General features: G+C 40.5%; 1 protein-coding gene across 5 annotated transcripts in view; it reads left to right on the top strand.

Annotated features, from left to right (window-relative positions):
* Window positions 1-24682, top strand: part of Ccny (cyclin Y) — a 217735-nt gene extending 193053 nt beyond the window's left edge. For 4 of the 5 annotated variants that reach the window (XM_069990625.1, XM_069990626.1, XM_069990627.1 and 1 more), the window contains 5 exons: window positions 1317-1410; window positions 1504-1623; window positions 9276-9442; window positions 20753-20915; window positions 23946-24682. In XM_069990625.1, coding sequence (XP_069846726.1) covers window positions 1317-1410; window positions 1504-1623; window positions 9276-9442; window positions 20753-20915; window positions 23946-24062 — 661 coding nt within the window. In that variant the 3' untranslated portion in view covers window positions 24063-24682. The remainder of the gene's footprint in view (window positions 1-1316; window positions 1411-1503; window positions 1624-9275; window positions 9443-20752; window positions 20916-23945) is intronic. The other variant, XM_069990624.1, reaches the window with a different exon arrangement.
* The last annotated feature ends 3275 nt before the right edge of the window (window positions 24683-27957 follow it).

Below are 27957 nucleotides of genomic sequence, written 5' to 3'. Positions count from 1 at the left end.
TTCAAGGGGACTTAATCATCAGGAATATTGAATGGGTTTTTTGTTTGCCTAAGGAATGGGTATGGGGTCAGCTTTGCCTTTTAGACAGCCCCTTGTACCTTGAAGCATCTATAAGGAAGGAGAAAAGGGATACCAGGGACATTATTAAAGGAGTGTGGCTGGAGATCACCCAGAAGGTACTATCTGTAGACTTACAAGTTCTACTATCAGGTGGAATTGGTGTTCGGAGCAGCAAGTAGGGGGCGGGGTGGGAGGGAATTTATCTAAATTGTTTGCAGGGTTCTTTTAAGCAAATGTGTTAAGCAAATACATGCATCCGTGTCCAGAGCTTTAAGAAAGGAGAAGGACTTCTGTGATCTGATGAAAAATTAGAATGTCCCTGAATTTTAGAGGTATTCCTGTTGTCCAGATGCAGGGGTAAAAAGTGAGCTGTTTTGTTGCCTTGCTCTTTTTATTTTTATACAGGTGGTAAATTTATAAAGCAGAAATTGTAGCATTTAATGTGATGGATGTATGTTGGGCATGTTTTTTTGGTGAGCCTTCTAATTTTAAGTCTAGCTGACATTGGAAGCAAAGACTGGAAATTGTATTGTTGTTCAGAAGCAGTGCTTTATAAAATTTTTAGAGAAAAATTTTAGGTAAAACTCAAGTTTTATTAAACAAATGAAAGTGGAGCTGTCACTGGCAGAAGCTGGCAGCCAGAGGTATGGTGAAGACAATGTCTCTGTGAAGGTTCTCTATTTACTATCCTGGAAACACCAACTATTCTTTTATAAAAAAAAAAATGACAATTGTGGCCTTGCTTTTTACTATGAAATTGTGAAACTCTTTATCAAGGTAGTAGCCAGACTGGGTGTTGTAACCATTTCAAACAGATCTTTAGGACCGATTGAGTATCTTTTGGCGCGGGGCGGGGCGGGGCGGGGAGGGGGGAAGGCCGGTGGGCCGGTTGTGGGGTTTGAACTCTGTAAGAGTCTCACACACTTTCCTACCTGGGCTGGCTTTGAACTGCAGTCCTCAGATCTCAGCCTCCTGAGTAGTTAGGATTACAGGCATGAGCCACCGGTGCCTGGCTTCCATTGAGAATCTTTTACTGTCACATTTTCTCTGCCTTGTTACTGTAGTACTTTGTGCAGCTCTCTTAGCTTCTGTTCAGAATTAAGATGCTAAAAGAAATTGAAGCCTTTGCAGTTTTATTCCAAGTAAAACAACATGCATGAATAACCAGTGGTATCAGATTTTACACTGCTTCTGTCTCCTGAAACGCAGTTGAATCAAAGGGTATTTTTATATCGACTAACACTCATTTTTTGCAGAATGAAAACTGCATTTTCTGTTGTTCTCCCCACCAGGGACCCAGATGGAAGGATGCTTTTAGATATTTTTGATGAAAACCTTCATCCTCTTTCGGTAACCACCTTTTTTATGTTTCACAAGATTGTCCATTTGTTTTTCTTTTGCTCTTACTGGTGATGAGTCGTTTGAAGATACTTCTTTTCCTAGAAATCCGAAGTGCCACCAGACTATGACAAACACAACCCAGAGCAGAAGCAGATTTACCGCTTTGTTCGGACACTCTTCAGTGCTGCTCAGCTGACAGCTGAATGTGCCATTGTCACCCTGGTGAGTTCCTTCATGGTGACCACAGCTGTTCCATACCGTATGAGTTGGCTCAGCACAGCAGTGAGTGGACCAAGCAGGGACTTTTTATTAGGTGACATTGGGAAGCTGTGTTAGAAGTATCAGTGGTATCTTTTCTTCTGGGAGAACAGAAAATGGATATCCTAAAAGAGGAGGTGATGTTTGTTCCATAGTCTTCCACCTAAAGTCATGTGTGACATCACATTCAGAAACAGTTAAATGCAGGTAAGTAAAAACATTTGGGCTAAGGAGGAATAAGAAGGAACAAGACTGCTATTAACATGTGTTTCCTCTTGTTCATTCCATTTTAATAGAAGATATAATGAACATATACATCCTAAGATGTAGGATACATGAATGATGTATGATACATATGATGAGTACATCATCCTGTAGGAACACCTTTATTGGAAGGAATGTTTATATTGTTAGCATCTGATCTGCCACTTCTATGTATAAGATATTCAGGCAATAATGGGATTAATGGTAAAGACTTGAGAGATAAAAATCTCTTCTTAGAGTATTACAACCTATGGACTATTTAGGTCATTTCAGAAGTAGGTTGAACAGTGTAACCCCTTGTGACCTTTTACATGATGTGTAACTCACGAGAAATGAACCTTGCTTATGAATGAGCACTGCTGGAGATAAGAAATACTGTGTCCTCTATTTCTGAGGTTATTTTCTTAACAGAATGGGTGACCTAGAGAGTTTTTCTATCCCTGCCACACAAAGAGCTTGGTACCCTTAATCTAATTTTAAAGTAAACCAGTTTACTTACTTATTAGTCTCCTCCTTCATTTATTCATTCTGTCTCATTGAACTGCAAGTTAAGGTAAAACAGCCTTTCATGTAATCATGAGATGATGTGAAATAATTGTAAGATCATAAATGCTCTTGGTTGGAAAAAACAGGACTCTTGTAAACTTTTTGTCTATGCTGACCCTGAATCATGATCCTCCTACTTCTAAGTTTCCCAAATAGTTAGGATTACAGGTGTGAACCACTGGCATCTAATTCAGGCATATTGATCTTACATGCATGTGCTACCGTAGGTAACCCTGCATGTAGCCCTGAGATGGTGCAAATGCTTGGCTTTATGTGGGCAGATGACATTTTTGTCTAGAGATATGGTATAAGCAGGTAGCACCAAAGGACAGGAAAAAGTTACAAGGTGATACCTCTGCTGACAATGAGCTGCTACTGGACGATAGGGTGCTGCTGTGCAGTGTCCGAGTCTATGCTGGGATAGCCAGTGAAAAGTGAGTGGTTACGGTGGGAACCACTGCTGCTGTTACTGCCAGTGGTCCGTTATTGGACAAAGAGCTTCTATCCTCACCATGGCTGCTCAAATTGGAGAACCCTCAGCAACACAGCAGCTTTGAATATTTTTTTTTATTTGGTTTATTTAGTGTTTTAACTGTAGGATATTTTTACCAGTAAAGCCATGTTGGCCAATAGTTAGAGACTTACAATGCCAGTTCAGTCTCACAACCAGTTTTACTATCTTTTCTTGAGTTCTTTTAGCTTGTTTCCAGGACTTGATCTGTTTCATCTCCTATACCCTGTGTGTTGCTATACTTCTTAATTCATAGTGTTCACTACTTTTTTGTTTCAGTAAAGTTTACAATGCTCTGTCTGTTCCTAGTTTTACTCATTTGAGCCTTTTCTTTTTTCTTGGTCTACCTAAGTTTTTATGTTAATTTTTCGAAAGAACCATATTTGTTTTTGTTTTTGTTTTGTTATTCTGTTTCATTCTACCTCTTTCTTTTTCCTTGCTTTAGTTTTAGTTTGCTCTTCTAATTAAGAGGACTGTTATTGATTTAATATCTTTTGTTTTCTTTGCTAAAGATAAAACACTGGGACTCATGCATGCTAGACTCTACCATGAAGCTATATTTTTTAGCCCCTTTTTTGTAATTATTTTTAAGTTTTTTTTTTTAATTAACTTAGGTTAGATGTACAAGGAGGGTTTCATTGTGGTGTTTCTCCATACACGCACACAATGTACCTGTCAACCTATCCCCTCTGTCATTCTCTTATCTTCCCTCTCCACTTCCTAAAACAAGCACTTAATTAAGAATTTTCCTTCTACACTTTACTGTAGAAGCAATAGTGCACTCTGCTTTTATCTTCACAGATTTTTTAAAATACACTATTTAAGATTATAGAAGAAAACTGAAGTTAGTAGAGTTCCTCACAAATACCCCACAGCCAGTCTATCACATCTATATATTAAGATGCTGCATTATGAGTATTAAGACATTTGCTGTATTATTGGAATAAAATATTTATGGTATATTTGTTATAATTAGCTAATATTGATATACTGTCATTAACCACAAGTGATTGTTTTTTTGGATTGCCTTGTTTTTTACCCAGTGCCCCTGCACTAGACTCCCATCAAAACACTAGTCATGTTAGTTGCTCAATCTTCTTATGATCCTTTTGGCTGTGGCAGTTGGTTGTACGTCCCTTGTTTTTTATGATTTTAAACAGTTCTGAATTTTTATTTTGCAGTACTGGGATTTGAATTCACGGTTTTACACTTCTAAGCAAGTGCTCTACAGCTGAACCACACTTCTAGCAGAAGTGGTTTTGCAGTGGTTATCTTGAGGAAATGTCTTACTTTCTGCTGAAGGCATCCCTGGACTGCAATTCTCTATTTTATGCTTCCCATAGTAACTGGAATGACAGGTGTGTGCCATCAGTCTCAGTTTCTTCTACTGAGATGGAGTCTTACTCACTTTTCACCTGGGCTGTCCTTGAACTGAGCTCCTGCTGATCTCAGCTTCCCAAATAGTTAGGACTACCAGTGTGATCTTGACAGAATTATAAGGTGTTAGTGACAGTTTTGAAGCATGCATACTTGTTGTGCATTTTGGAGAGTGCTGCTCAACTGGGATTTTTCTCAAGATTAGATTGAGCTTATATGGGGTATTCTGAGGAAAATTACAAAGGGTGACTATTTTATATTGTATCAGACAATCAATATAGTTTATCACTAGTGTAAAAACCTTGGTTACCTGCCTACGATCATATTGCAAAATTTCTCTGCTATAAAGTTATTCTTTTTCATTCAGTATTCTTGGGCAAAAAGTGACTGTAATGGCAGCCTGGAGAAAGAGACTGTACCTTCCTAGGTGATATATTCCTTTTAACTGAAACTTGTGTCAGGATATCCAGAATGCCAAAGGAGCCCCCGTGAGCTAGTCTGCAGCTTGAGAGGTGGCCTTGAGGCCCAGTCAACTGCTGTACATCCCTGGTACCTGTCGTTCAGCCCCTGGATTGCCAGCATCAAAAATCTTCTCAGAGGCTTATGCTCAAAACGGTGACCTGACTGGATTCTGCTGATTCTGGCCATCAGAGATTCCCTTCTTTGGGTTATTTTGCTAGTTTCTAAGGAATTTAACTGTGATCTGTTCAGTAATAACTCTAAATATCTCTCAGAATTACTTCTTCCTAATTGCTGACAGTCTTGTAAAGTCATCAGTTATGCAATCATGTCAGTGACCTATCTTAGTTTTTTTAAAACTAAGATAGCATCCACATGCTGATTCATTAGAATTGAAAACAGGTGCAGGCTTGAGATTAAATCATCACTCACAATTCAGAAGAGTCCAGAGCAGTAACTTTTAGTACTTTTTAACTTGGCTTAACATAAAAAATTGAATATTGAAATAAAATACAAATTCTCTCTTGGTATATATGTGTCCCTCCCCCAAAGATTTTGGAAGCTATTATTTCAACATACTGAATCTGAAACTCTTGCTCTGCATTTTGTTTTCATTTTTTTAAATGCTGTTCATAATCTTGTATTTTAAAGAACTGACGAATAAAGTACAACATGTAGAAACATGCATTGTGAGTTCCTACAACATCCTTAATCTGACTGTTCACAGGAGTACTTAGCAACTATAATTCATGACAGTGGAAAAACACAACAAACAGCACAGAGAAGGTACAATGGGTGAGATCTGGGGGACACCAAGTGCACACTTACAAGCATCCTTTCTCCCAGGGCTGTCACATCGTACACTTCATACCTCAACAGTGAGCTGTGACAGTACTTGCACAATGGTTGTAGCCAGCAAAGTCCATTGAAGACCCAGCATCCAAGTTTTTATTGAGGGTTGCCCACATAGGCATTCTTTGCTTAGTATATACCAAGATTCCTGAGGTTTGTACAAATAGTTCAGGCCAGTGAGCTTCTCTTACCCATCCTGGAATTACAGGAACCTCCCTAAATCAGAGTCCCCACAAGCCAGGATGACAGTCTTGGGTCACACTCTACATATTGTGCTCTCTTCTTTCTCTTGTGCTGTTCCACTGGGACCACTTTCTGGGCTACAGAGATCTTTCTTATAGGGCAAAGGGCAGCAAGAGTTAGTCCTGATTGCAAACTTGTGTTCATGCACGTGCATATGTATATGTCTGTATCCTTTGGCAGTGTTCAAAACTGGCTTAGTGTGGCCGGTTCTTCCCTTGTACAGCACATGTACCAGTTTTCAAAGAGCAGCTGGAAACCTGTTCATACTGATAATAGTTCTGAGTTAATGATTGCTCAGATTTTTCAAATTGATGCTTATGCCAAATAAATCCAGCTAAGCCAGGTACTCTGTGCTCACTGATGTCTGACTTTCCTGAATCTTCTCAGGCTTTGCTTCCAGTAAAATCTTTTTCCTTTTCCCTAACCTCCTCCCAGCTCCTCCCCCACCCCGCTTTCCTCTGCTTTTCTTCATTCCTGCTGCACCCCTTCCCTCTCTCACAAGGTCCCTGCCTGAAGTGTCCTCATGCTGACTTGGCTATTGTGAGAGACACTTGATTTCCATCTCAGCTGTATAGGTAGTAGTCCTAACTGAGGCATTTGCAAACATGTAACTTGGCCTTTTGAGTTCTCCAAACTAGAACAAAACAGAGCACACCAGGTTGTTCACCCCTTTTCTTTGCTAGCCTTCATCCTATCGCCCTAGGCCTGGTTCTTCTATCTTAGATTCTTACCTCCAGTCATTCAATAGATTGTGTCATAGCCTTAAATTTACATCTTCATTTGTTCTTTGCAATTCACTACCCAGTGATGACTTTTTGGGCTGCCCAGTCAGACCTGTGACCTGGTTGCTTGTGGCTCACACCACTAATCCTGCTTTCAAGGCAAAGAGTGGAAGAATTGTGGATCAAACCCAGCTTGGGCAGGAAAATCCATGAGACTCTTACCTATAATTAAGCAATCTGCTCACTGTCGCTGTGGCCCCCACCCCCACTCCTTCCCTGCAAAAAAGCCAGAAGTAGAAAGTGTTAGAGTGCTAGCCTTGAACACAAAAGCTCAAGGGTAACACCTGGGCCCTGAATTCAAGCCCCAGGACCAGCACAAGAAAAGACAGAAGGGAAAGAAAGAATGAGAAAGAAAGAGAGAAGGAAGGGAAGGAAGGAAGGAAGGAAATAACAGTGTTGTAGCAATGACTTAAAGTGTTAAGAGCATCAGCTTAGCATTTGAGTCTTTGAGTTCAAACCCCAGTACCATCAAAAAAGAAAAGGAAAGGAAAACAGAACCAAACCAGATGATATTTATCACTACTTCCTCCCCATGCTCCCTGGCTCCAGGGACCCAGCCTAGCCAGCCACCAGGATCCTAGGAGCTCCTACAGCTATTGGTATCGCCTCCTGCAGATAGGGGCCTTCTGGCCCCCATTGTCAGGTCTCCACTTCACATGCTGCTTCTCTGTCAGAATTCCTTCATTTTTTTTCCGAGACCTAACCCCATTTGCTATTTCCCAGTCCTTTCCCCAGCCCTGCATCTAAATAGACCTTGTTTCTCATGCCTTCAGGGTTGCACAGGCTTGCCAGAGTGCTTTTGCTCCTTATACTGAGAGTAGTGGATTAAGTTGACTCTTTGAGTGAGCATTTTGTTTATCTGTTCTCATTCTGTTGTTTTGTTGTCTACTTCTGGCATTGTCCTGTACTTTGTATCACTTAAGTGCTTGTTGCTAATCAGGGTTATTTCCCCTTTTCTCAACACTTTGCCAAAGTTCAGCTTCTACAAAGTATTATGGGGTGCCTGGTATGGTCATTCCTGTTGTGAACATAGTTATTATTTCACTGAAAATAATCAGTACTTTGTATATTTTAATTTTTCCTGTCATATCTTTTTATATTAAGCAAAATGATGTTACATATGTGAGTAATTATAATTCTATGTAGATTTCATCTGTTTTAAAAAGCTGGTTCTCAAGAGTATGGATACTGTTAAATTTCATTTCTCATGCAGAGCTCTTATTTTGCAAATAATAATAATATATTTAAATAATATTCCATCATTCAGAAAAGTATAAAATCCTCTAATAAACAACAGACTTTTTTTTTTTTTTGTCCATCGTGGGGCTTTAACTCAGGGCCTGGGCGCTGTCCCTGAGCTCTTCAGCTCAAGGTGAGTGTACTACCACTTGAGCCATAGTGCCACTTCTTCAGACTTTTACTTTGGAAAAGTAAGTGGCATTTTTATGACTCATGATCCAGTTTAAGGAAAGGATTTTATGCATATTTTTGGTGTGAATTAAATCCTGCCCATTTAGAAATCCTCCATCACTTCATTTCATTTTCTAAACTCAGCTCAAGATATTTAAAAATAGGTCAATCACATCAAGATCACAGTGAAGTATACCACTTAATACATGTTAAGATACTTGAAACACAGAAAAGAACAAGTGTGGGAACAATGTAGTGTATGCATTATATGAGTGTAAGATGGCCTCCCTGCCACAGAAGAAAGTATGGTGGCTCCTCAAACAGTTGAGCATAGAGTTACCATATGGTCTAGCAGTTCTACTTTTGAGTGTAATACAGAAGAATCAAAAGCACAGACTTGGTAAGATATTTGTACACTAGTGTTCATGGCAGTGTGATTCACAGTAGCCATAAGAGGATATGATTCAAATATCCACTGACAGGTGATGGAGTAAACAAAATAGAACATAGGCATACAATACAATGTTATTACTCATTAAGTCAGATTTGTAGACAGAAAGTTTTTAGTAGTGGTTGCCAGGGCTTGGGGAAGAGGACAAGGGAGGAGTTGTTTAGCAAGTATAGAGTGTTAGTTTGGGATAATAAAATGTCTACAGTTGGATAGTGGTGATAGCTCTAGACATATGTGAATGGACTTGATGCTGCAGACTTCTCAACTTGAAAATAGTTGTATGGTAATTTGTTGTGTGTCTTTTACCACAATAATAAAAGCATCACATCATTAGCAATGGCATGTAAATCTACAATTGTCTCGAAAATGTCAATGTTTACAAATCCCAGTAGGTAATATATGTAGGCTTATCTCCTTTACCTCTTCATACTTTTTGTTGGGAAAGTTGTTGTATTTGTGTTGAATTCATAGTTGATAAAATGAAAAATTAACCTGTGGCTCCTAGGACAGTCCTGCCTCAGTCTTAAAAATCTTTAAGGTCCAGTTATATATACCTTGTCCTGTTACAGAGGGTGAATTCAACCCAGTTTTTATCAGATTTATTTACAGATAGGTGATCACGTGATGCCTTTGAAAGGCTGGCAGAATAAAATTATTAAATCTAGCAGTATGTAGGAGAAAACTAAGGCTACTTTAGCTCTGCATCATTGTATCTTCCCAGGTATACCTTGAAAGACTCTTAACGTATGCAGAGATAGATATATGTCCGGCCAACTGGAAGCGAATTGTTCTAGGGGCGATTCTGCTGGCCTCCAAGGTGTGGGATGACCAGGCTGTGTGGAACGTGGATTATTGCCAGATCCTGAAAGACATCACAGTGGAAGACATGTGAGTGCGGTCATCTTCCATGTTTCATTGGGCTACTTGAGAGGGAGCCCACACCCCTTTAAATGGTTTTTATATAGGGTCGAATGATGGTTTTAACTAAACATGAAATGTTTAGGGATGTGGTGGTGAAAACACAGAAAACCTTTTCTAGGCAAGCATTCCTTTAATTAGGAAGTATAGACCCCCAGTGGTGATTTGTGTTTGAAGTCTTTATCTTATGGTAAACTAATAACAAAGCTTTAGTGCCTCACATTGTCTTCCTTAAACAGAAGAACCAAATTAGTATCTGTTTCAGAGAACATTTTCACTGCTTTGTCATGTTTTCTCTCCTATCCCAGGAGCATGTGTGGTGCACCATTCTTGCCGCATGATCTCCCACAGCTCAGTGGAAGAGCATCAGCCATGGGTGGGCTCTTTGGACTATGTTGTGGTTTCTCAGCCCGGTCAGCCCTCATAGCCCTGTGATGATTATTAGTAGGAGGCCTACCTGGGTCCTTTGTGATCAGATAACATAGAAAACAGAAAGTGATGTAGAGGCATTTAACTAGGATGAGCTGCTTAGAATCCCTTGTAATTTATTGTCATGACAACATTCTTGCCATTTTTTTTTTCCCCTATACTTTTTGTGGGGCTTAGCTCTTCAGTAAAACTCCATGAAGAACGTTGGACTGCAGAAGGTTACCAACTGTGTCCTCACTTATATCCAGTAGTCTCAAGGAGGTATAAAACCTATGTGGGCTGCCAGTGTTGGAGAGTGCCTGGGCCACATGGCACATAGACATAATGGCTCCAGATCCCCATTAGCCTTTGGATCTTTGTCTCTGGTTACCAGTTCACCAGACACCCATGTTGTGATGCCCTTCAAAGCACATTGATTATGCTCTTAGAGACCCTTTGTTCTACTAGGCCTACTCCTGCTGGAAACACACAAAGCCTTTTTTCTGGGTCTGTAATTCTTTATCTTATATGCTCAGGAAAAACAAAATGTTTTTGATAAAAATGATAAAAATCAGATTTGATTAATGAAATTTCAAGGTGAAAAGGGCTACCAAAGTATTGTCACTAAGACCATAAAAGAGTTGGGCCAGTAAATTCTGGCCCGATTCTTTTACTAGTAGAGGCATTCTTTCATCAGCTCCCTGGCACATTTGCCCAGGATTGCATACCATAAGTGACTTCTGGTTGTCCTTCCTGTTTGTGTATATTAGAGGGGCTGGATCATTGACTTGGTGTGGGCTATGGAGCACATAGAGGGCCCTTGGCTCCAGTGTTGTGTCCACTGTAAGTCAGACGAAAACAACTGCTGAGGTCAGGTCACATTTAGTTTGCAAATAATTTTATCATTTGTGTCCCAGCTATTTTTAAAAGGAAATGATATGTAAATTAAATTTACCAAAGAAGCATTGAAGCAAAAGAACAGAAGGAATGAAAGATAAAGAGCAATTGAGGTGAGGAGGTGACTTCCATGCTCTTATCCTTAACTTGACAGACCTGCAAAACTGAACTTTTATATAAACTTAAGATCCTTGTCTTAAAACTTAGAGGAAAGCTGGGGTATGGCTTGGTGTGGAGCACTTCTGCAGCATGTGAGAGGCCCTGGGTTCCAACTCCAGCACCACAATACAAGGCAAACTTCAAAGAAATATTTATAAGTGTCTGTGGGGAATGCATGCCATTTCAGTTTTATTCTCTCAGTAATTATACAATGTATGTATTGTTTCCACTTTGTCAATCTGGATACTGAGACCTAGAGAAGTTAAATAACTCTCCAACAAAACAGCCAAATGAGGACCTTCCTAATCCAAGTGAACACTCAGTATACAGGGATCAGATGGCAAAATAAATGAAATGATGTGTGCTAGTCCCAAACTATAACTAAATGCCTGAAATGCTCAGTTTTTAAATTTGTCATTCTCTCCTCACCCAAACAGAGATGAAAACATAATAAGTAATTTGGAAATTCTAGGTACCCTGAAAATTTAAATTAGCAAGATAAGAAGAACTTCTATAATAGCAATAATATAATATGAATAGTAATAATGGTAGGAACTCTCATTTATTGATGGTGTATTCCTAGGCCCCCCAAAACATTTTTTGTGTGTTAGTTAACTTCTCATGGGTACCCCCGTAGAAGTACTATTATTATTTTTGCTTTACACATGGCAATGAGACACTGGGAAGTTAAGTAGAATAGCTAGGTCCTATGGCTAGCATATAACAAAGCCAGAATTTCTTCTCTTCTTAGCAATTAAGGTTAAAACTGCTTCATTTGTGTAGTTTTGTGGAGACTGGGAGCTGGTTTTGCGGGGGGGGAGGGGGTTGAATTCAAGCCTTTGACTTGCTAGGCATTGCTCTACCACTTGAGCTCTTCCAATAGCCCTGTTTTGTCTAGCTCATACAATTTGTGTTTTTCCAAATAGCTGAAATGATAAGGCATGTGCCACTATACCCAACCACTGGTTGAGATAATAGAGTCTCAGTCAGTTTTTGCCAGGACTGTTCAGACTGTGTGTGATACTTTACCATTTTATTTAAAGCCACATGATTCATTCTTAGGGTATTGTGTTTATCTCTGGTGTATTAGCACACTGTAAATACCTGTATATTCCTCAGGAAAATTGATCAATTGCATATTTGGAACTATGTAACATATTTGAAACATATTTGAAAGCAGGGATATTAGCCAAAAGAATACTCTCTTATATATAACCTTATGTTTACAATCCCTGATCATGGTATAAAGATATTGTTGTATCTCAATATCTGTTTAGAGGAATAAGCCCCGTACTTGTCACAACAGAGGTCTTCATCCATTTTGGCTTATTCATCTCTAGAAAAATTCTGGAAATTTTTGCTTCCCTACTACAATTTTAAGGTGTAGTATTTTTCTGATCCTAAGTTTTAGTAATTTCAAAGGATGTCATTTACAATGATGTTATACCATTCTCTTTTAAACCTAAAAGTATAACTTGGAGGCTAATGCCATAAAATGTGATGCCCACCATTATCCATCTTTTTAGATCTAAATATTTACATTGTTCCTTTTTCTTTTTGAACTGAACATTTCCTTTCCAGTTTGTTCCCACATTAATTTATTCCCAAAAATAGTAGCAAGAAATGTACCACTAGAGTAAACCTTCACTACTATTAGTTTATGGAATACAGTGTTATAACTTGTTAAAAAATACTTCCAATTCTGAGTTATTAGCACAAATATTCAGAACAATATAAGGAGCCCTGGGTATGATGGTTCCCATCATCCCAGAACTCAAGAGATCTAGGCAGATTAAAAAAAGAGTTCCAGACCAGCTTTGGCTGCACAATGAGAAATTAAAATTAAAAAAATACTTATTGAAAATGTTAATATAAGTCCTTAAGTATAAAATAAAAATCTTAAGGGAAGTAGATCTTTATGAGATTGCTTTAGCTGCTTTCTCTCCCATTACTTCATGTTTTATGTAATTTTATAATAAAGCATAACTAATAAAAAATTCTTAGTGATAGAATAAAACAGTTTAGCATAATTTTTCTTGTTTTTGTTTTTTGCTAGTCCTAGGACTTGAACTCAGGGTCAGGGCACTTTCTCTGAGCATGCTCTACCACTTGAACCCACAGCTTTACTTCTGGCCTTTTGGTGGTTAATTGGAGATAAGAGTCTCACTGATTTTCCTGCCTGGACTGGCTTTGAATATGATCATCAGATCTCAGTTTCCTGAGTAGCTGGGATTACAGGCATGAGCCATTGGCAGCTAAACCATAAATTTTATTCTTATTTTTTTCCCTTTTTCTGTAACATAAGAGCTTGAAGAGAATACATGAGATTGAATATTTTATTGTAATAGTGCTACTGAAGTCTCTTAATATTTTCTTAATTGTATGTTAAAACTAGTTATCTTTCAGTTCAAATTATTTAAATGAGTCCACCAGTCATTGCTTCATTTCATATTAAGCAAAAAATAGGAAACCATCAAGTTACTAGCCCATCATTAGAGTAATTTGACTTCTCGCTACCAAGAGGTCCTGGGGGAGCAGGTCCTCTTGAGACAAATGAAGAATAAAGATGAGTGAGCAACCTGCCTTTCCCTCCCAGGGCAGGAGAAAAGTAACTAGGAAAGGATAACCTGAACCGGCAAGTCCTGAGCATTAGAGATGTAGCAATTTGTTACCTGATGCCTTTGTGTTCCCCAGCATGTTTGGAGCAATATTTTTACCACCAACAAATGCATGTTCTGACATGAAGACCACAGTACCCTGGTTAAGCCTGGTAACACATTCCAGATGATAGGTGCTAAATGCCTAACCTCTAGTAGGCAGAATGTAACTATGTTTGGAGAAAAAAATTTTTAAAGTATATGGGGGTCATTAAGGTGGGCCTCAGTCAGACATGTCTGGTGTCCTTATAAGTGGAGATTGGGACCTAGCCAATACAGGCAGAGGATTGCCATGTGAGGACACAAAGAAGGTAGCTAGCCTCAGAAGACACTTGGGACCTGTACAGCCAGCCTCTAGAACTATGAGAAAACAAATCTGTTTAGGCCACTCAACCTGTACTGTGCCAGTCCTAGCAAACTCAAGTTTTTTTTTTTTTTTTGCCAGTCCCAGGGCTTGAACTCACGGCCTGGGCACTGCCCCTGAGCTTCTTTTTGCACTATCACTAGCACTCTACCATATGAGCCACAGTACCACTTCTGGCTTTTTCTGTTTATGTGGTACTGAGGAATCCAACCCAGGGCTTTGTACATGCTAGGCAAGCACTCTACCACTGAGCCACATTCTCAGCACCCAAACTCAAGATTTTTAATGCTGAAAAGTGGAGTGCTGGTGTAATAGGTACTTAGAAATGGTGCAGTCATTTTGGAAATAGGTAGAGGGGTAGAAGGTTTTAGCAAATTGAGACAAACTCACCTGTACTGCTTTGAAGAAATTGTTGGTAGAAATATGCTAGTTCTGGTGAGGGCTTAGAAGGAAAAAAAGAAAGCTATAGAAAAAGCTCTGTTATCTTAGAAGTAAATACAGATAGATGCATTCTCATGAACTGATTTAGCTAGGAATGTGAATGTCAAGGTTTCTGGTAAGGTTTTAGGCAGATATGTGAATGTATTGGAAACTGGATGAAAGATGGTCCTTTTTTGACAAAGAACTTGAGTAAAGTGTGTTCGGGTGTCTTGTGGAAAATAGAATGTTTAAGTAATGAACCTGGATTCATTTGCTCCAATTTCTGAGCAAAGTGTTGAAAGCATGCACTGTCTGGTTTCTTTTTACTGCTTATATAAAATGTGAGAGGAATAAACCCAGGAATTTTAAAGAAAGTATCAAACAAAAATTGGGGAAAATCTCAGTATTTCTAGTCTTACTCTATCTATATGTGGACCAACAACAACTTAAAAAAGGAAAAATGTGAGTGTGGATGGACAGTTTTTGCTAAAGAGATTAGAGATGTGACTTTGGATTCAAGAAGCTGTCATTTCAGAAAGGCCGCCTGTGCAGATTGAAGGGCACAGAGAATAGGATTAAACAAAGTAAGGTTGTCAGGCTTTGAGGATTCTACAATTAAGTAGAGATATCTCATTATCTCATACTTTGTCCTTTAAGTCTTGAATGTCTGTCATTTGGTACCTGACAGACAGGCATGATGCTTGTCCACAGCCATCTGACTATTGATAATTTTGTATGGCCCACAAAGGATGCCAGATAGCCTTTGGCAGGAAAAAAATTCCTCACCCCTGCACCAAGTTCAAGGACAAAAGACCTCAAAAAGGGTTCAGAGGGTACCAGAAATGTCACAGTGGGCCCAGGGAGTACAGGTCTGGGGCAGCTTTGATGTCTTCTCATTGGCTTCAGGTAGTGAAAGCCCCAAAGATAGGGCTGCTGTCTCAGTGGGCTAGGTGACAAGAGTGTCAGCACAGAGGATTATTCTCAACTTTTGATCCTTACTGGAATTTACTTCTCCAACTTTCTTGAGATTCCTGATCACTACTTTCTGGAAGAGAAAGATTTCTCCCTTTTGGAAAATGAATGTCCTGTGCCTCCCTCATGTTGTGTTTTGATAGCAGATAATATGTCTGAATTCCAAGGTTCATAGCTGAAGAAAATTTTTGCCTCAGAATGAATCTACCTTGAGTTCCACAGACCTGATTTAAATAAGATTTAGATTCAGTTTTTAGATGTAAAGTTAATTCTAGGATGATTCAAGGCTTTGGGGGTTGAAGGGCTGAGATGAATGTGTTCTACATGTCAGATAGGTACAATTTTTTGTTGTTGTGTCAGTTGTGGGGCTTGAACTCTGGGCCTGGGCGCTGTCCCTGAGCTCTTCAGCTCAAGGGTAGTGCTCTACCACTTGAGCTACAGTGCCACTATTTTTTCTGGTGTTTTACTGGAGATAAGAGTTCAGGCCCCATGATCAACAAAAACAAAACAAAACAGAGTCTTACAGAGTTTCCTTGCCTGGGCTGGCTTTGAACTACAATTCTCAGATCTCAGCCTCTTTGTTAGCTAGTATTATAGGCGTGAGCCACCAGAGCCCAGCTAGACACAAATTTTGAGAGGTTAGAAGGGAGAGTTCTGGAAATGATTTTTGCTCTCTGCTAAATATACACACAAATACACTATATGTGGAGACAAGGTCTCTGAATAAGATCTCTGAATTAAAGGGGGTCATTAGGTTACTCCTTGATGTTTCTGACCTCAGGTTGGTGTCCAGCTCTAGAGTCAGTCTGCAAAAAGAAAGAAAAATAGCCCTTGGCGTTAGAGGCATGGCTCAGGTGGTAGATTTCCAGTCAGTGAGTGAAAGTCTCAGGTACTGAATTCGAATCCCAATCTTAGACAAAAAATCATTCAGCTTGATACATACCCCCCTGCCCCTGTGGATGGTGGGGCTTTGGGTGAGCAGGTCACCCTCTTGCTTGCAGCTGCATGACAGATTGCAGAATGGCCAGGGCATCCAGATATGCAGTCCCTGTTCACCAGCATCAGATGACTGAGCAGATTGATGGTGACCACATTGAGGAAGATGGGCCACAGTTTGTAGTTCAGTCTTGCTCTTCTCAGATTCAGCAGTGGTTAAGTGGTGACACTATCCCAGGTTATCTTTGAGCACCAAATGAAAGTTGTTATATATGAATGAGAAAGGGGCACTGAAGTTTGGTTGTGCCAAGTTCTTCATGCATTTTTTTAAAGCTCTTTAAAAAATTACACTTGGGTGAGATTGATTGGGATACATTGTAAACATGTTAAAGTGCAACTGTAAAATCCTCCTTTTATAACTAATATAAACTAATAAAACATGTATTTATATTTGGGAATTAGTATTTTCTTTGCAGTTATCGTATAAAGGCCATTTTCATATGTAGACAAAAATCTGAAATGAGAGGGAAAGAAAAGAAGTATCTGAGTCAAAATGGCAGACAAGGACAGAATAAAAGAACCTCACAGCCCCTCCCTAGATAACTGGTAAATGTCTGTTTTTTGTTTTGGTAAAATATATGTAGCATAAAAAATACCATTTTAACCTTTTTTAAGTGTTCAGTTCACTGTCATAAAGTACATTCACATGGTTCTGCACCATCACTGCTATCCACCACCAGAACATTTTCATTTACCAAACTAGAACTGTGTCCATTAAACACTAATTTTCCTTTCCCTTTCCCAGCCTCTGACTGCCGTATCCCACTTTCTTTCTGCTACTCAGTACCTCATACAAGCAGAATCATATGTAAGATTTGTCTTTTGGGGACTGCCTTATTTCACATAGTATATGTTCTCAAGATTCATCTCTGCTGTGCTGTAGCCATTTGCCATAGTTTCCTTTTTAAGACTGAATAACATTTCATTTTATGCATATTCCCCATTTGTTCACCCATTGATCTTGTCTCTGGGGACTTAATGTTATTTCCACATTGAACCAGTGTTAGCACTGCTTTGAATGTATGAGATGATAGATACCTCATCATGGCGCCCTCATCTCATATCTCATTAGGACCGGCTGGTTTGGTGCTAGCTTCTGAAATGAGCCTAATTTCTAGAAACGCTAATAGTGCATTAGATGGTGCAAATCATTCTCCTTGTTCCATCTTAAAAGGCCTATTCTCTCTCTCTCTCTCTCTCTCTCTCTCTCTCTCTCTCTCTCTCTCTCTCTCTCTCTCTCTCTCTCTCTCTCTCTCTCTCTGTCGTGGGGCTTGAACTCTGGGCCTGGGCACTGTCCCTCAGCTCTTCAGCTCAAGGTGAGCGCTCTACTACTTGAGCTACAGTGCCACTTCTGGTTTTCTGGTGGTTTATTGGAGATAAGAGTCTCACGGTCTTTCCTGCCTGGGCTGGCTTTGAACCGTGATCCTCAGATCTCAGCCTCCTGAGTAGCTAGGATTACAGGCATGAGCCACCAGCGCCCAGCAAAAGGCCTATTTTCAAGTTAATATATTTCAGATTTCTCTATATGTAACACTCACTTCTGAAATATGTTTTTTGTTCATTGAATAGAATAGATTTCTCATAAACATTTGCTTCAGAACTGCTTCCTCATAATTTTCCAAATTAGGGCAGTAAGGCCTGTTCTCTGTATTACTGGTAGTTTTCTGTTAGTGTATCACATAGCAAGCCATCAGATGTCCCTTTAAGATGTGCTGCAGTTTGGAAATTAGAGTTTTTGACTATTTCTACTTTATAAATCCTGCTTCTGTCTGAAAATATAACAGCTCTATTTCCCCAAAACTTATATTCATGAAACACAAGCTATAGATTGTTTTTTTTTTCTTCCAAATATCCCTAGAAAATGTCACCTTGTTTCAAAATATCTTCCTCTTTGTTTTACTCATAATGTGTACTTTCAGCTGGAGTGAATGGTGCAATATACTATTTTGGATAGGCTTATCAAGACAAGTTCTAAAATATTAAAAAATAAATATAAAAAAAAACAAGTTTTGTTTTGTTTTGTTTTTGCTCATTGAGCCTAAGCTCTGCAGTTATGTCTATTAACCAGCAGGTGGCTGTCTAGCCACAGTCGGCTCCCATAGTCTCCTGGGATTACCCCATGTAGCACATTTATTTTGGCACTTCTGGCCTTTTGACATTCCCACATTACTGAGATATTAATTGAGTTCTAGTATTTGACATGATAATCTCATAAAAGCTCCTTTAAATTAAGAATGAATAGAAGGCATTTAAAAGTTAAAAATAAGTCCCAAACATCAGTTTAATGTAAAATTTAGCACTATATGCACATTTGGAGCTTACCAACTTCTCTTAGTTGGCTGTTTAGAAACAAGCAAGATATTCTGTTTATCTAGTTAAAAGATCTGGGTATAGCTGGGTTTGGGTAGCTCATATCTGCAATCCTAGCTACTTGAGGTTGAGATCTGAGGATTGCAGTGTAAAGCCAGCCTGGGCAGGAGACTCCTATCTCCAGTTAGCTACCAAAAAGCTGGAAGTGGAGTTAGGGTTCAAGTGGTAGAGCATTAGCTTTGAGCATAATGCTCAGAGACAGTGCCCATGCCCAGAGTTCAAGCCCCAGGACCAACACCAAAAACAAAACAAAAACTCTGGGTTACTAGGTGCCAGTGGCTCATGCCTGTAATCCTAGGTAGTAGGAGGCTGAGATCTGGGGATCCTAGTTCAAAGCCAGCCTGGGCAGAAAAGTCCCCATCTCCATGAGACTCTTATCTCCAGTTAATCACAGAAAAAACTGGAAGTGGCACTATGGCTCAAGTGGTAGAGTGCTAGCCTGAAGCAAAAAGGAGCTCAGGGGCAGCGCCCAATCCCAGAGTTTGAGCTTCAGGACTAGTAAACAAAATAAAACAAAAAACCCTGGGTATGGCTTCACCCAGAACTTCATCAGCTAATTTACTAATTTTCACTTGGCAGTAGCTTCTATTCCATAAGCCAGCCTCCCTGGTTCAGATCCTTGCTTCCTTTGAGCCCCTGTCCTTCCTCAGCAGCGTGAAACAAGGCTCTAGTCTTCTCAGCTTCTTAACCCTTAGGTAAGGTGACTCAATGACAATACTCATAGAGCTTGGCACAGCCTGTTGGACAGAGGCTTCTGCAGTGTTGCAGGTCTAAAGAATCAGTACGTTTTCTATGGAGTCACAGAACATGACACACAACACAAAGGCTCACCCTACTGGTCAGGCTTGCCAGCATTCAGCTTCCTTCATTGGGAATGGGGTTGGGCATCCCAGTAGGCCCTTCTGACAGAGGCGCCTAGTGCTGAGCCCCTTGTCCTCTTTGCCTAAGTTCCAGACATCCCTCAACTCAGTTCAGCTCTTACTTGTCAGTAAAGTCAGACAGGGCATGTAATAAATATGAGATGCCACAGTAAATGGCTATGTGAAGACTAGTAGAAGAGAGCAGGTAAAGCCAACAATTACAGTATGGTGGGGAGGACAGAAGAAACTGACATCATTGGGTGCTTCTGAATGAGGTATACATCACTGGGTGCTTTCTAAAGAGGTGGCGCTGAAACTCTGACCAGTCCAGGGCCAGCCCTTAAAAAACAGCTCTGTCATTCCCCCCAAAATTATTAGCACTCAACAAATAACTAATTTGAAAGATAACCAATGTGAGAAGTTCTCAAAGTGGAGGTTCTGGCTCTTGTCATTTTCATCAAAATGTGTGAGTTTCCAAGATGGTTCTTGACTGTTTTTGCTCATTGGCTCCTGAGTTGACCAGTTCTCAAAGTGTGGGGAAGAAGGTGCTGGAAAACACTCTTAGCACTTGTTAAGACCTGTGTGAATCTCCAGAGTCAGCCTGGGTATGGGCCTGCTAAGCTTGTCACAAGCCCAAACTGGGAACTCCTTTTTAAGGACTGGGGCTGGGATTAAAACTTCAACTCAGTATTTCCCTTCAGGATGGCTCTAAACCCTTCCCCACTCATTTCTACTAGCAGTCAGGGGAGAGCCATTGCCATTCCTCTCTAGGTGTACAGAGGCCCACCCTTACTGTCTTCCACCTCACTCAGAAACAGCTTTTGACCACTCCACCATGCCAGGCCCAGGCTCAGACTAGACAAGGTCAAAGGCAGGCCTTTGAAATTTATAGCTAGAGTGGCTGTGCATGTGTTTGTTCTCAGAGAAATGCATTCCCTAAGCACTCCTGGTAAGCATCCCAGTTAATCAGGCTTCATCCTTCTGAGCTCCCACCCAAATAGATTCAGCTTTTAACACCAATTTGATGGTTGAACTGTCTCTGGTGTCTGACCAGGTAATTAATTAGATACCTTCCCCTCTCTCCTCCCCCCTCAGTCTGTAGGTCTCTGTGGGTTTGGGAGCCATACTAGCTCACTGGAACAGCTAAGTGTGTACTACTTTTGCTTTTTCATTGCAGGAATGAGCTAGAGCGACAGTTCCTTGAATTGCTCCAGTTCAACATCAATGTCCCTTCCAGTGTGTATGCCAAGTATTATTTTGACCTTCGCTCTCTGGCAGAAGCAAACAACTTGAGCTTTCCCTTGGAGCCTCTGAGTAGGGAGCGGGCCCACAAACTGGAGGTAAGGTGGTTTAGGACATTGCTGTGCAGGGCAGAGGACCATGTAAATGATGTAGATGTATGTGTGTGTCACCACAATGGCAACCTCTCCACTTAGGAGATCACATCTATTAGAAGGAAAGGCAGGGAGGTAAGAAGGGTAAGAGGCTCTTCCAGAGAAGGCTTGCTGAGGCCTGATCTCTTTTCCTCTGGAATTTAACTTTGGCAGTGTTTTGGCCTTAACCATAGAGCCTATGACTGAATTGGTAGATGGCACAACCCTGTCCCAAGAGGTCCCCATGCTGCTCATTCTACCATCTGTTTCAAGTAAAATGCTAACACTTTTAGCATAATCTTGTATAACAGCTGTAAATGAAACTAAGAGCTTGAGGAAGAGATTTGTTAAGATCACAGATTTAAAAATCATATATATTTATTTACACAAAAAAGTGATGTGGAAATCTCAAGAAGAAAACTTAGTAAAATAATGGAAAGGATTGGTGAAAACAAAAATGCAGGGGCTGGAAAGGTGGCTCAGTGGTAGAGTCCTTGCCTTGCATGCCTGAGGCCCTGGGTTTGATTCCTCATTACCACATAAGCAGAAAAAGCTGGAAGTGGCGCTGTGGCTCAGATGGCAGAGTGCTAGCCTTGAGCTGAAGAGCTGAGGGACAGCGCCCAGACCCAGTTCAAACCCATGACCAACAAAAAATAAATAAAGTAATTTAAAGAATATTTTTTTAAATGCAGAGAAGTTTGTAGAACTCAGTCATTTCAGTGTGTTTGTTCCCAGCCATTGGGATGAAAATGGTCATTCAGTTTCCTAAGTCTCATCTATCAATAGGAAAACTGAAGAGCATTGTATGATGCATACTGTGATCTTACCACTTCAGAGGCAGGAGGATCACAGGCTCAAGACCTCAAAAAACAATTTTTTTTAAAGGAAATCTAGAACGCCTTCCTCTGAGGCATTTTTTCCAAGTCACATGTGCAGACATAAAACAAGAGGTTTTCATTGACCATGAGCCTATGCCCAGTTGTACTCCAGGCCCCTTGCATGCTGCGATGGGTTCTAAGTGCTCCTGCAGTGCTAAGGAGAAGAGGAACTTGGACTTCCTAAGGTCACTAATCCCTAAAGAAAACCTACCTGTATGCATCCTCTGGAGTGCATCCAGTGGTATGTCAGCCCACCTGTGAGCACAGGCTGGTGGGCATCGGGGGTGGTGCCTACCATATATTCATACCACCATTTGAGGTTTAAGTCAAGCAAGGAAAGAGGACTCACCTGTCCTGAGCTGCTGTGCTTCTGGAGTTCTCTATGGTTAGTAATGTCCTGATCAAGCTGCACTTTTCTGAGGACTAGATCCTGTCAAGGCTGGACAGAATGGCCTCAGGAAAAGCAATTGATGCCCTTTTGAGATCATTTGTAAGGGGTAGGGATGTGTAATTTTCCCATACTCTAGCATCCTTTTAGTCCATTTGGTTAAGCAAATGCCAGAAAGAAAAAGAATAAGTCACAGTAGAAGCTACAGGTATCTAAGTGCTGCACCTGTTCAGATCTACTGCCAGATGACTTTTTTCCCCTGACACACTGGTTGTACTGCAGAGCACAGAAACACTCACTGAAAACCAAGGCAGACACGAAGTGCCTTTTTGATAGCTAGACATTTGGCTTTGAAATAAATTGTCTGTGATTAGGGCTAATAGAACTTTGCATTATAAAATCTCGAGTAGATGTACAATGCTTAACCTGGTGCTATTGTGATGCTGCATTCAGACTCACTAGACTGAGAGGCAACAGATAATATTACAGAATTTATCTTGTAGGTGCCCAGTAATTATACCTGTAATCCTAGCTACTACTCAGTAAGTTATGAAGATTGTGCTTCAAAGCCAGGCCAGACATGAAAGCCTGTGAGACTCTTAATTAACCATCAGAAAGCCAGAAATAGAGCTGTGTCTTAAGTGGTAGAGCAAGCTTTGAGAGGAAAAAAAAAATCTCAGGTACAGTGACCAAGTCCCAGGACCAAAAAATGACAGCTCAAAGCCAGGCACCAGTGGCTCTCACCTGTAATCCTAGCTACTCAGGAGGCTGAGATCTGAGGATCATGGTCCAAAGCCAGCCCGGGCAGGAAAGTCCCTGAGACCCATATCTCCAATTAACCACCAGAAAACTCGAAGTGGCACTATAGCTCAAGTGGTAGGGCATTACCAGCCTTGAGCTGAAGAGTTGCGGGACAGCACCCAGACCAGAGTTTGAGCTCCACCACCAACCAAAAAAAAAAAAAGCTCTAATAATGCCTCTTAGGAATCTGATTTTTTCTTTTCAAATATACCATCTGTATGAATTATGGGTGGGTACCTGTTTGGGATGAGAGGTCTTCAACCTTGCTTAAACTCCTCCATTACTTTTGTTCTCCTCCAGTCCATCTTCCATGCTATCACTGGAATTGTTGTTGTAAAATGCAGTCTCAAGGTTTACCATGTTCCTTTAACATCACAGACAAGTGTCTACCCGCTGAGTGAAGGCTGAGCAGCCAGCCTGCTGTCTCTGCTGTCCTGTAGCCCCTGGGCCTGGCCTTGCCCACCACTCCCCTTGTCATGTGACTGGGATCTTTTGTTCTTGCTGAGGATTCCTTAAGCCCTCCCTCCTCCAGGCAGTCTTTGGAACCTGGTTCTGATGCCAGCTGCAAGTGCCCCTACTCTCCCCTCCATTTCCAGGCACTTGGAACAGACATACCCTATAGTGTCCAGGCTTTGTTGTATACACATCTCAGTTGGAATTTACACCATTGGGAGTAAAGCTTCCCTTTTGGATTTACCTTGTGGAGTTAGATACAGACAGCAGACAGTAGGCAGTATGTTAGAAGGTTAGAGAAGAACAGATGAGTCTGGAGTGAGATGGCTGTACGAGCAGCCTTGGGACTGGGGGATGGATGTTCACCAAGAGACAGGTTTGGAGATGGAAGCCTTGAAAGTCTTCCTGGCTAGGCAGGAGCTGCCCCAGGCCCAGAGTGGGGTCCAGCTCTGACCTTCACTGTTTCTCTTCCTGCAGGCCATCTCTCGCCTCTGTGAGGACAAGTACAAGGACTTGAGAAGAACCACAAGAAAACGGTCAGCAAGTGCTGACAACCTGACTCTGCCACGATGGTCCCCAGCCATCATCTCCTAACCACGATATTCCCACTCAAGGCCGTCCCCGAGCTCCTCCTGTAGTTTGAGAAAAGACAAACGTTGGGGTGGTTTAGTTTTTTGTTTTTTGTTTTTTTCTTCTTCTTTTTTAACTCATAGTTTTGTCAGGCTGCCTTCACGCCCACCTCCGTGCTGTGTCCCTGCACACAGCAAGGCTTCAAGGGATGCAAGATCAGTTCTGGAAATCCTGAGTCACACCTTTCCCCATGGCTAACAGCTCTTCCTTCTAGAGGAAACAGACTTCAATCCTGGAGGAGTTTATGAAGGGACAGGGAAGTCACATAGAGGCAGGGAAATGATTAAGTGGCCTGGCTATTCATTCCTAAGTTCCCATCCAGTCAGTTGAGTTGGTGGGAACCATGCAGTAGATAGCAGAGTTGGATGTGCATTAAAGACAGGAGTGCCACGTCCATGGCCCCTCTGGATCACTATGTTCTGTAAGACTTCCTGCATTCCTTCTTGCTGCTTTTTGGAACTTGGGGGATTTTTGTTTGTTGGTTTTTATTCTGTTTGGTTTTGGTCCCACAGAGCAGAGAATATAGTTTGTACCCACCATGGCACAGACTTCCAAATAAATAGTACTGGTTGTTTCTCTCTGCACTATTTTTGTGAGCTGTCTTCTGAGCTTTCTTCCTCACTGTGGGATGTGCTTGTTACATTTATGTACATCTTTATATCAGTTCTCTTTAACATTGGCAAAAGTAATGACTGTTGTGCTGAACCAAAATTATCCCTTTCCCTACTTACTCCCTGCCCCAAGAAAATTCTAGATCACATGGGTGCTTGTGCCTTCCAATTTTCTTGCAGTTACGTTGTTGTTTTTCATTTTCTTTTCTCGTCTGACCTGAAGTGATAGAAAAATCAGTCAACCTCTATGAAGAGGGCTGAAAGAAACTGCAGCAAGGTTCATTGTTGGGGTGAGAGTGCTTCTCTGAGTGTTTCCAGGGAGCTGGGCATCTGCCTGAAGTCACTGTGGAGGACCACGTCTGTGCACCCCATCCAGCTCCTCCTCCACTTTATGCCCATGGTTGCAAGCAATATTCTCAACTTTTATATGTTTACTTGAAATCAAAGCTAGTCTATTTGTATAAAAGTTTTTACGAATCTAAAATTTAAAAAAAAAGGGGGGGGATATTCTTATGCGAAGATTACTGAAGGGAAAAATGTTACTATTTACTGAGGTATTTTTCACAGAATGATTGAATAAAAAAACTCAACTTGCATTTTCATTGTGGGTGCTTAGAGAAGTTACACAAAAATTCAAACTGTGAAGGTTTAGGCTTCGTTAATTAGGACCATACTTTTTCATTTTCTGACTATCCCTAATTTCCTTATGGGTTAGGTAAGAATCTTTTATATAATTAAAATAAAAGGGTTAAAGATAGAGCATCAGAGAACAAAATTGATGTCTATTTTGAGAATCTGAGTCATTTGTGCATAAAGTGCTTTGCATTTTTTCTTTTCTTAGGTCACAGTAACTACAACTTTGGAGCTCTTTCCTTTTCAAGTCTCTGAGGCACACGCAAGCAGATGGTCTTCTGTGTTTCATTGTCCCCCTATGCTTTAGGACCTTGGAACTTTGTGATACCTTAAAGTTGTAACACTTGATCCACACATGCCTGCTCTCAGTGAACTGTGCTTTGGAAATGGGAGGGACTCAGAAAATAACAATCCCATGAACACTAAACCCAGAGTGCTCAGTCACGCTTCTGTGGAACGTAGGTGAGGTGGAACCATAACTGTTTAGGCCATCATAGGCCCAAATTCTTTCTGGCCTTTAAACAGTCAAAAGCAAGCAAGCAGAAAATGAAAAGTGAATTTCCTTCTCAGTATAATTGAGTTGATTACTCCAATTGAGTACCAAAATGAACTTCTCTCCTCAATAAGAGTTGAATTTAGAAACTTTAGAGATCTAAAAAACATAGAATCAGTTTATATTCCCCAATCTATGTAACTTTCAAAGGGACGTATTTTCTTAGCTTAATATAAATACCTCTTAAACATAAATTTGTTCCTCTCATGTAAAATACCTTATTTTACTGATCCATTTCAGGAAAGAAGTTCTGCTGACTTTTTAGCAGATCTTATTTTTATCCCTTTTATTTGATAGAGATTTGAGAATTATGTAAATATTACAGTACATCTGCTATTATTTTGTGGGTTTATTAAACTACTTTGAAAGATTGTATAGTCTATTTATTGTATCTCTGTACATACAGTCTGATACCTGAAATTTACAGTGGATTCCATAAAACCTGGCTCGATTTTGCTCAGACTGTTCAGTATTGTTTTAGCCTTGCACTGGACTCTACCTCTGTATAGGAAAAATTTCCATATTCATTAATGGGTATTAATCTGTATTACTTGGTTATGTTTCTTGCACACTAAGGATTTTTTTAAACTGCTGTAAATGCAGACTTTAGTTTTTACTTTTGCAGTTTGGATCACTTAGTACATAGTTAGGTAGATACCTTAGGTTGATTTTATTTTTCTACATGATAGTGAAGACTTATTGTTTTGTTGTCTGGTTCTAAGTTTGCCAAAAAGAAGAAAACAACACAAAACAATGATAGTATCTATTGATAAATCATTGACATAACTTTCTTGTAATTTGTTTTCAAGGTAGTTCAATGCCCTACAATTAAATTAGATGGCTATTTAGTGTAGTGTTTGAGTGGAAATTTTTTGTCATTAATGAAGGATAAATGAAACCAAATGTTTCGTTGACTTTAATTTTAGATTCAACTTAAGTGATAAGGTCATTGGGACAATAAATATCATGATGAATCCTGTTTAACTAGGAAAGGGAAGGAAGGCAGGGGTTTACAACCAAACTGGAGGGCCAGGAGTGAAAGGCCCAAACCCTGGAGGTGCTCCCGTGCCTTCACGCACCAGGTGAGGCCAGAGGCACAGCCTCACCCAACCTGTGCCTCCTGCTCTGAGCCACCTCCGCCTCCTTCTCTTGGTCTTTGGCAGGAGCACCTCCAACGTGGGATTTCCCTTGGTTCTAGAGATTTTGCTCTGAGCTGAGCTGCAGGGCAGAAAGTGGGTAGTAGCAATTTTGACTTTTCCTGCTGCTTTTGGTAATCTGTCACCTGGGGCCATATTTTATGGTTTTGAAATTTTAAAAATAATAAAATATGATTCCTGGCTCATTGTAGGTATTTAATGTGTTAAATAAATAAATACACACATAGAACAAATAATGCCTGCCTGCTGTATTTTTTTTTTTAGTTACGTTGAGTGAATAATTCTTTGTAAGCACAGAGGGAGAAAGTATTAGCCCAGGAGTCAACTCCGAACAGTATGAAACCTCACAAACCTGTCAGTCCAGATGGGGCATAGAGGCCTAATAAGATGCCATCTTATTTTTAAAAAATCAGCCTCTCTGGACTTTACCTGGGGTCACTCTCACAAGACAAGAGTGGGTATGTCTTCCACATGTGGACCATTGTCTCAAAAGGCAGCCATGCAGAGCGCTCCTGTCCTCATTCAAAAAGAGGAGGAGCTTGGCATGGTGGCCTGTGGCTGGAACCCCAGCACTGGAGGAAGATGGAACATTTGAAGTCAGCCTGGAATGTATAGCCTGTCTCAAAACACAGAGACCAAGAACTAAGAAATAAGCTCCAGCGGAGCTGGAGAAAGGCTACCTGGCCTTCAAGGGAAGTCCCACAGACACTCTTACTAAGATAATAGTTCGCAGTTACTGAATGCAAAGTCTCAAGGCAAACCTGCCAAACAGACCCAGTGGAGGTGGTAGAGCCACAGTGCTCATGGCCACGTTACTGAACAAGTTAGCAGATTCCTCCCCAGTTTTTTCTGTTAGATTTTCTTATATATGTGAAGGGGCTGTCGGTTTTCTTCTGCTCCTTTCC

Source organism: Dipodomys merriami, unplaced genomic scaffold, assembly GCF_024711535.1.
Source record: "Dipodomys merriami isolate MVZ:Mamm:240054 unplaced genomic scaffold, mDipMer1.0.p SCAF_4, whole genome shotgun sequence".
Lineage (NCBI taxonomy): Eukaryota > Metazoa > Chordata > Mammalia > Rodentia > Heteromyidae > Dipodomys > Dipodomys merriami.
This window is presented reverse-complemented; position numbering and strand designations above follow the sequence as displayed.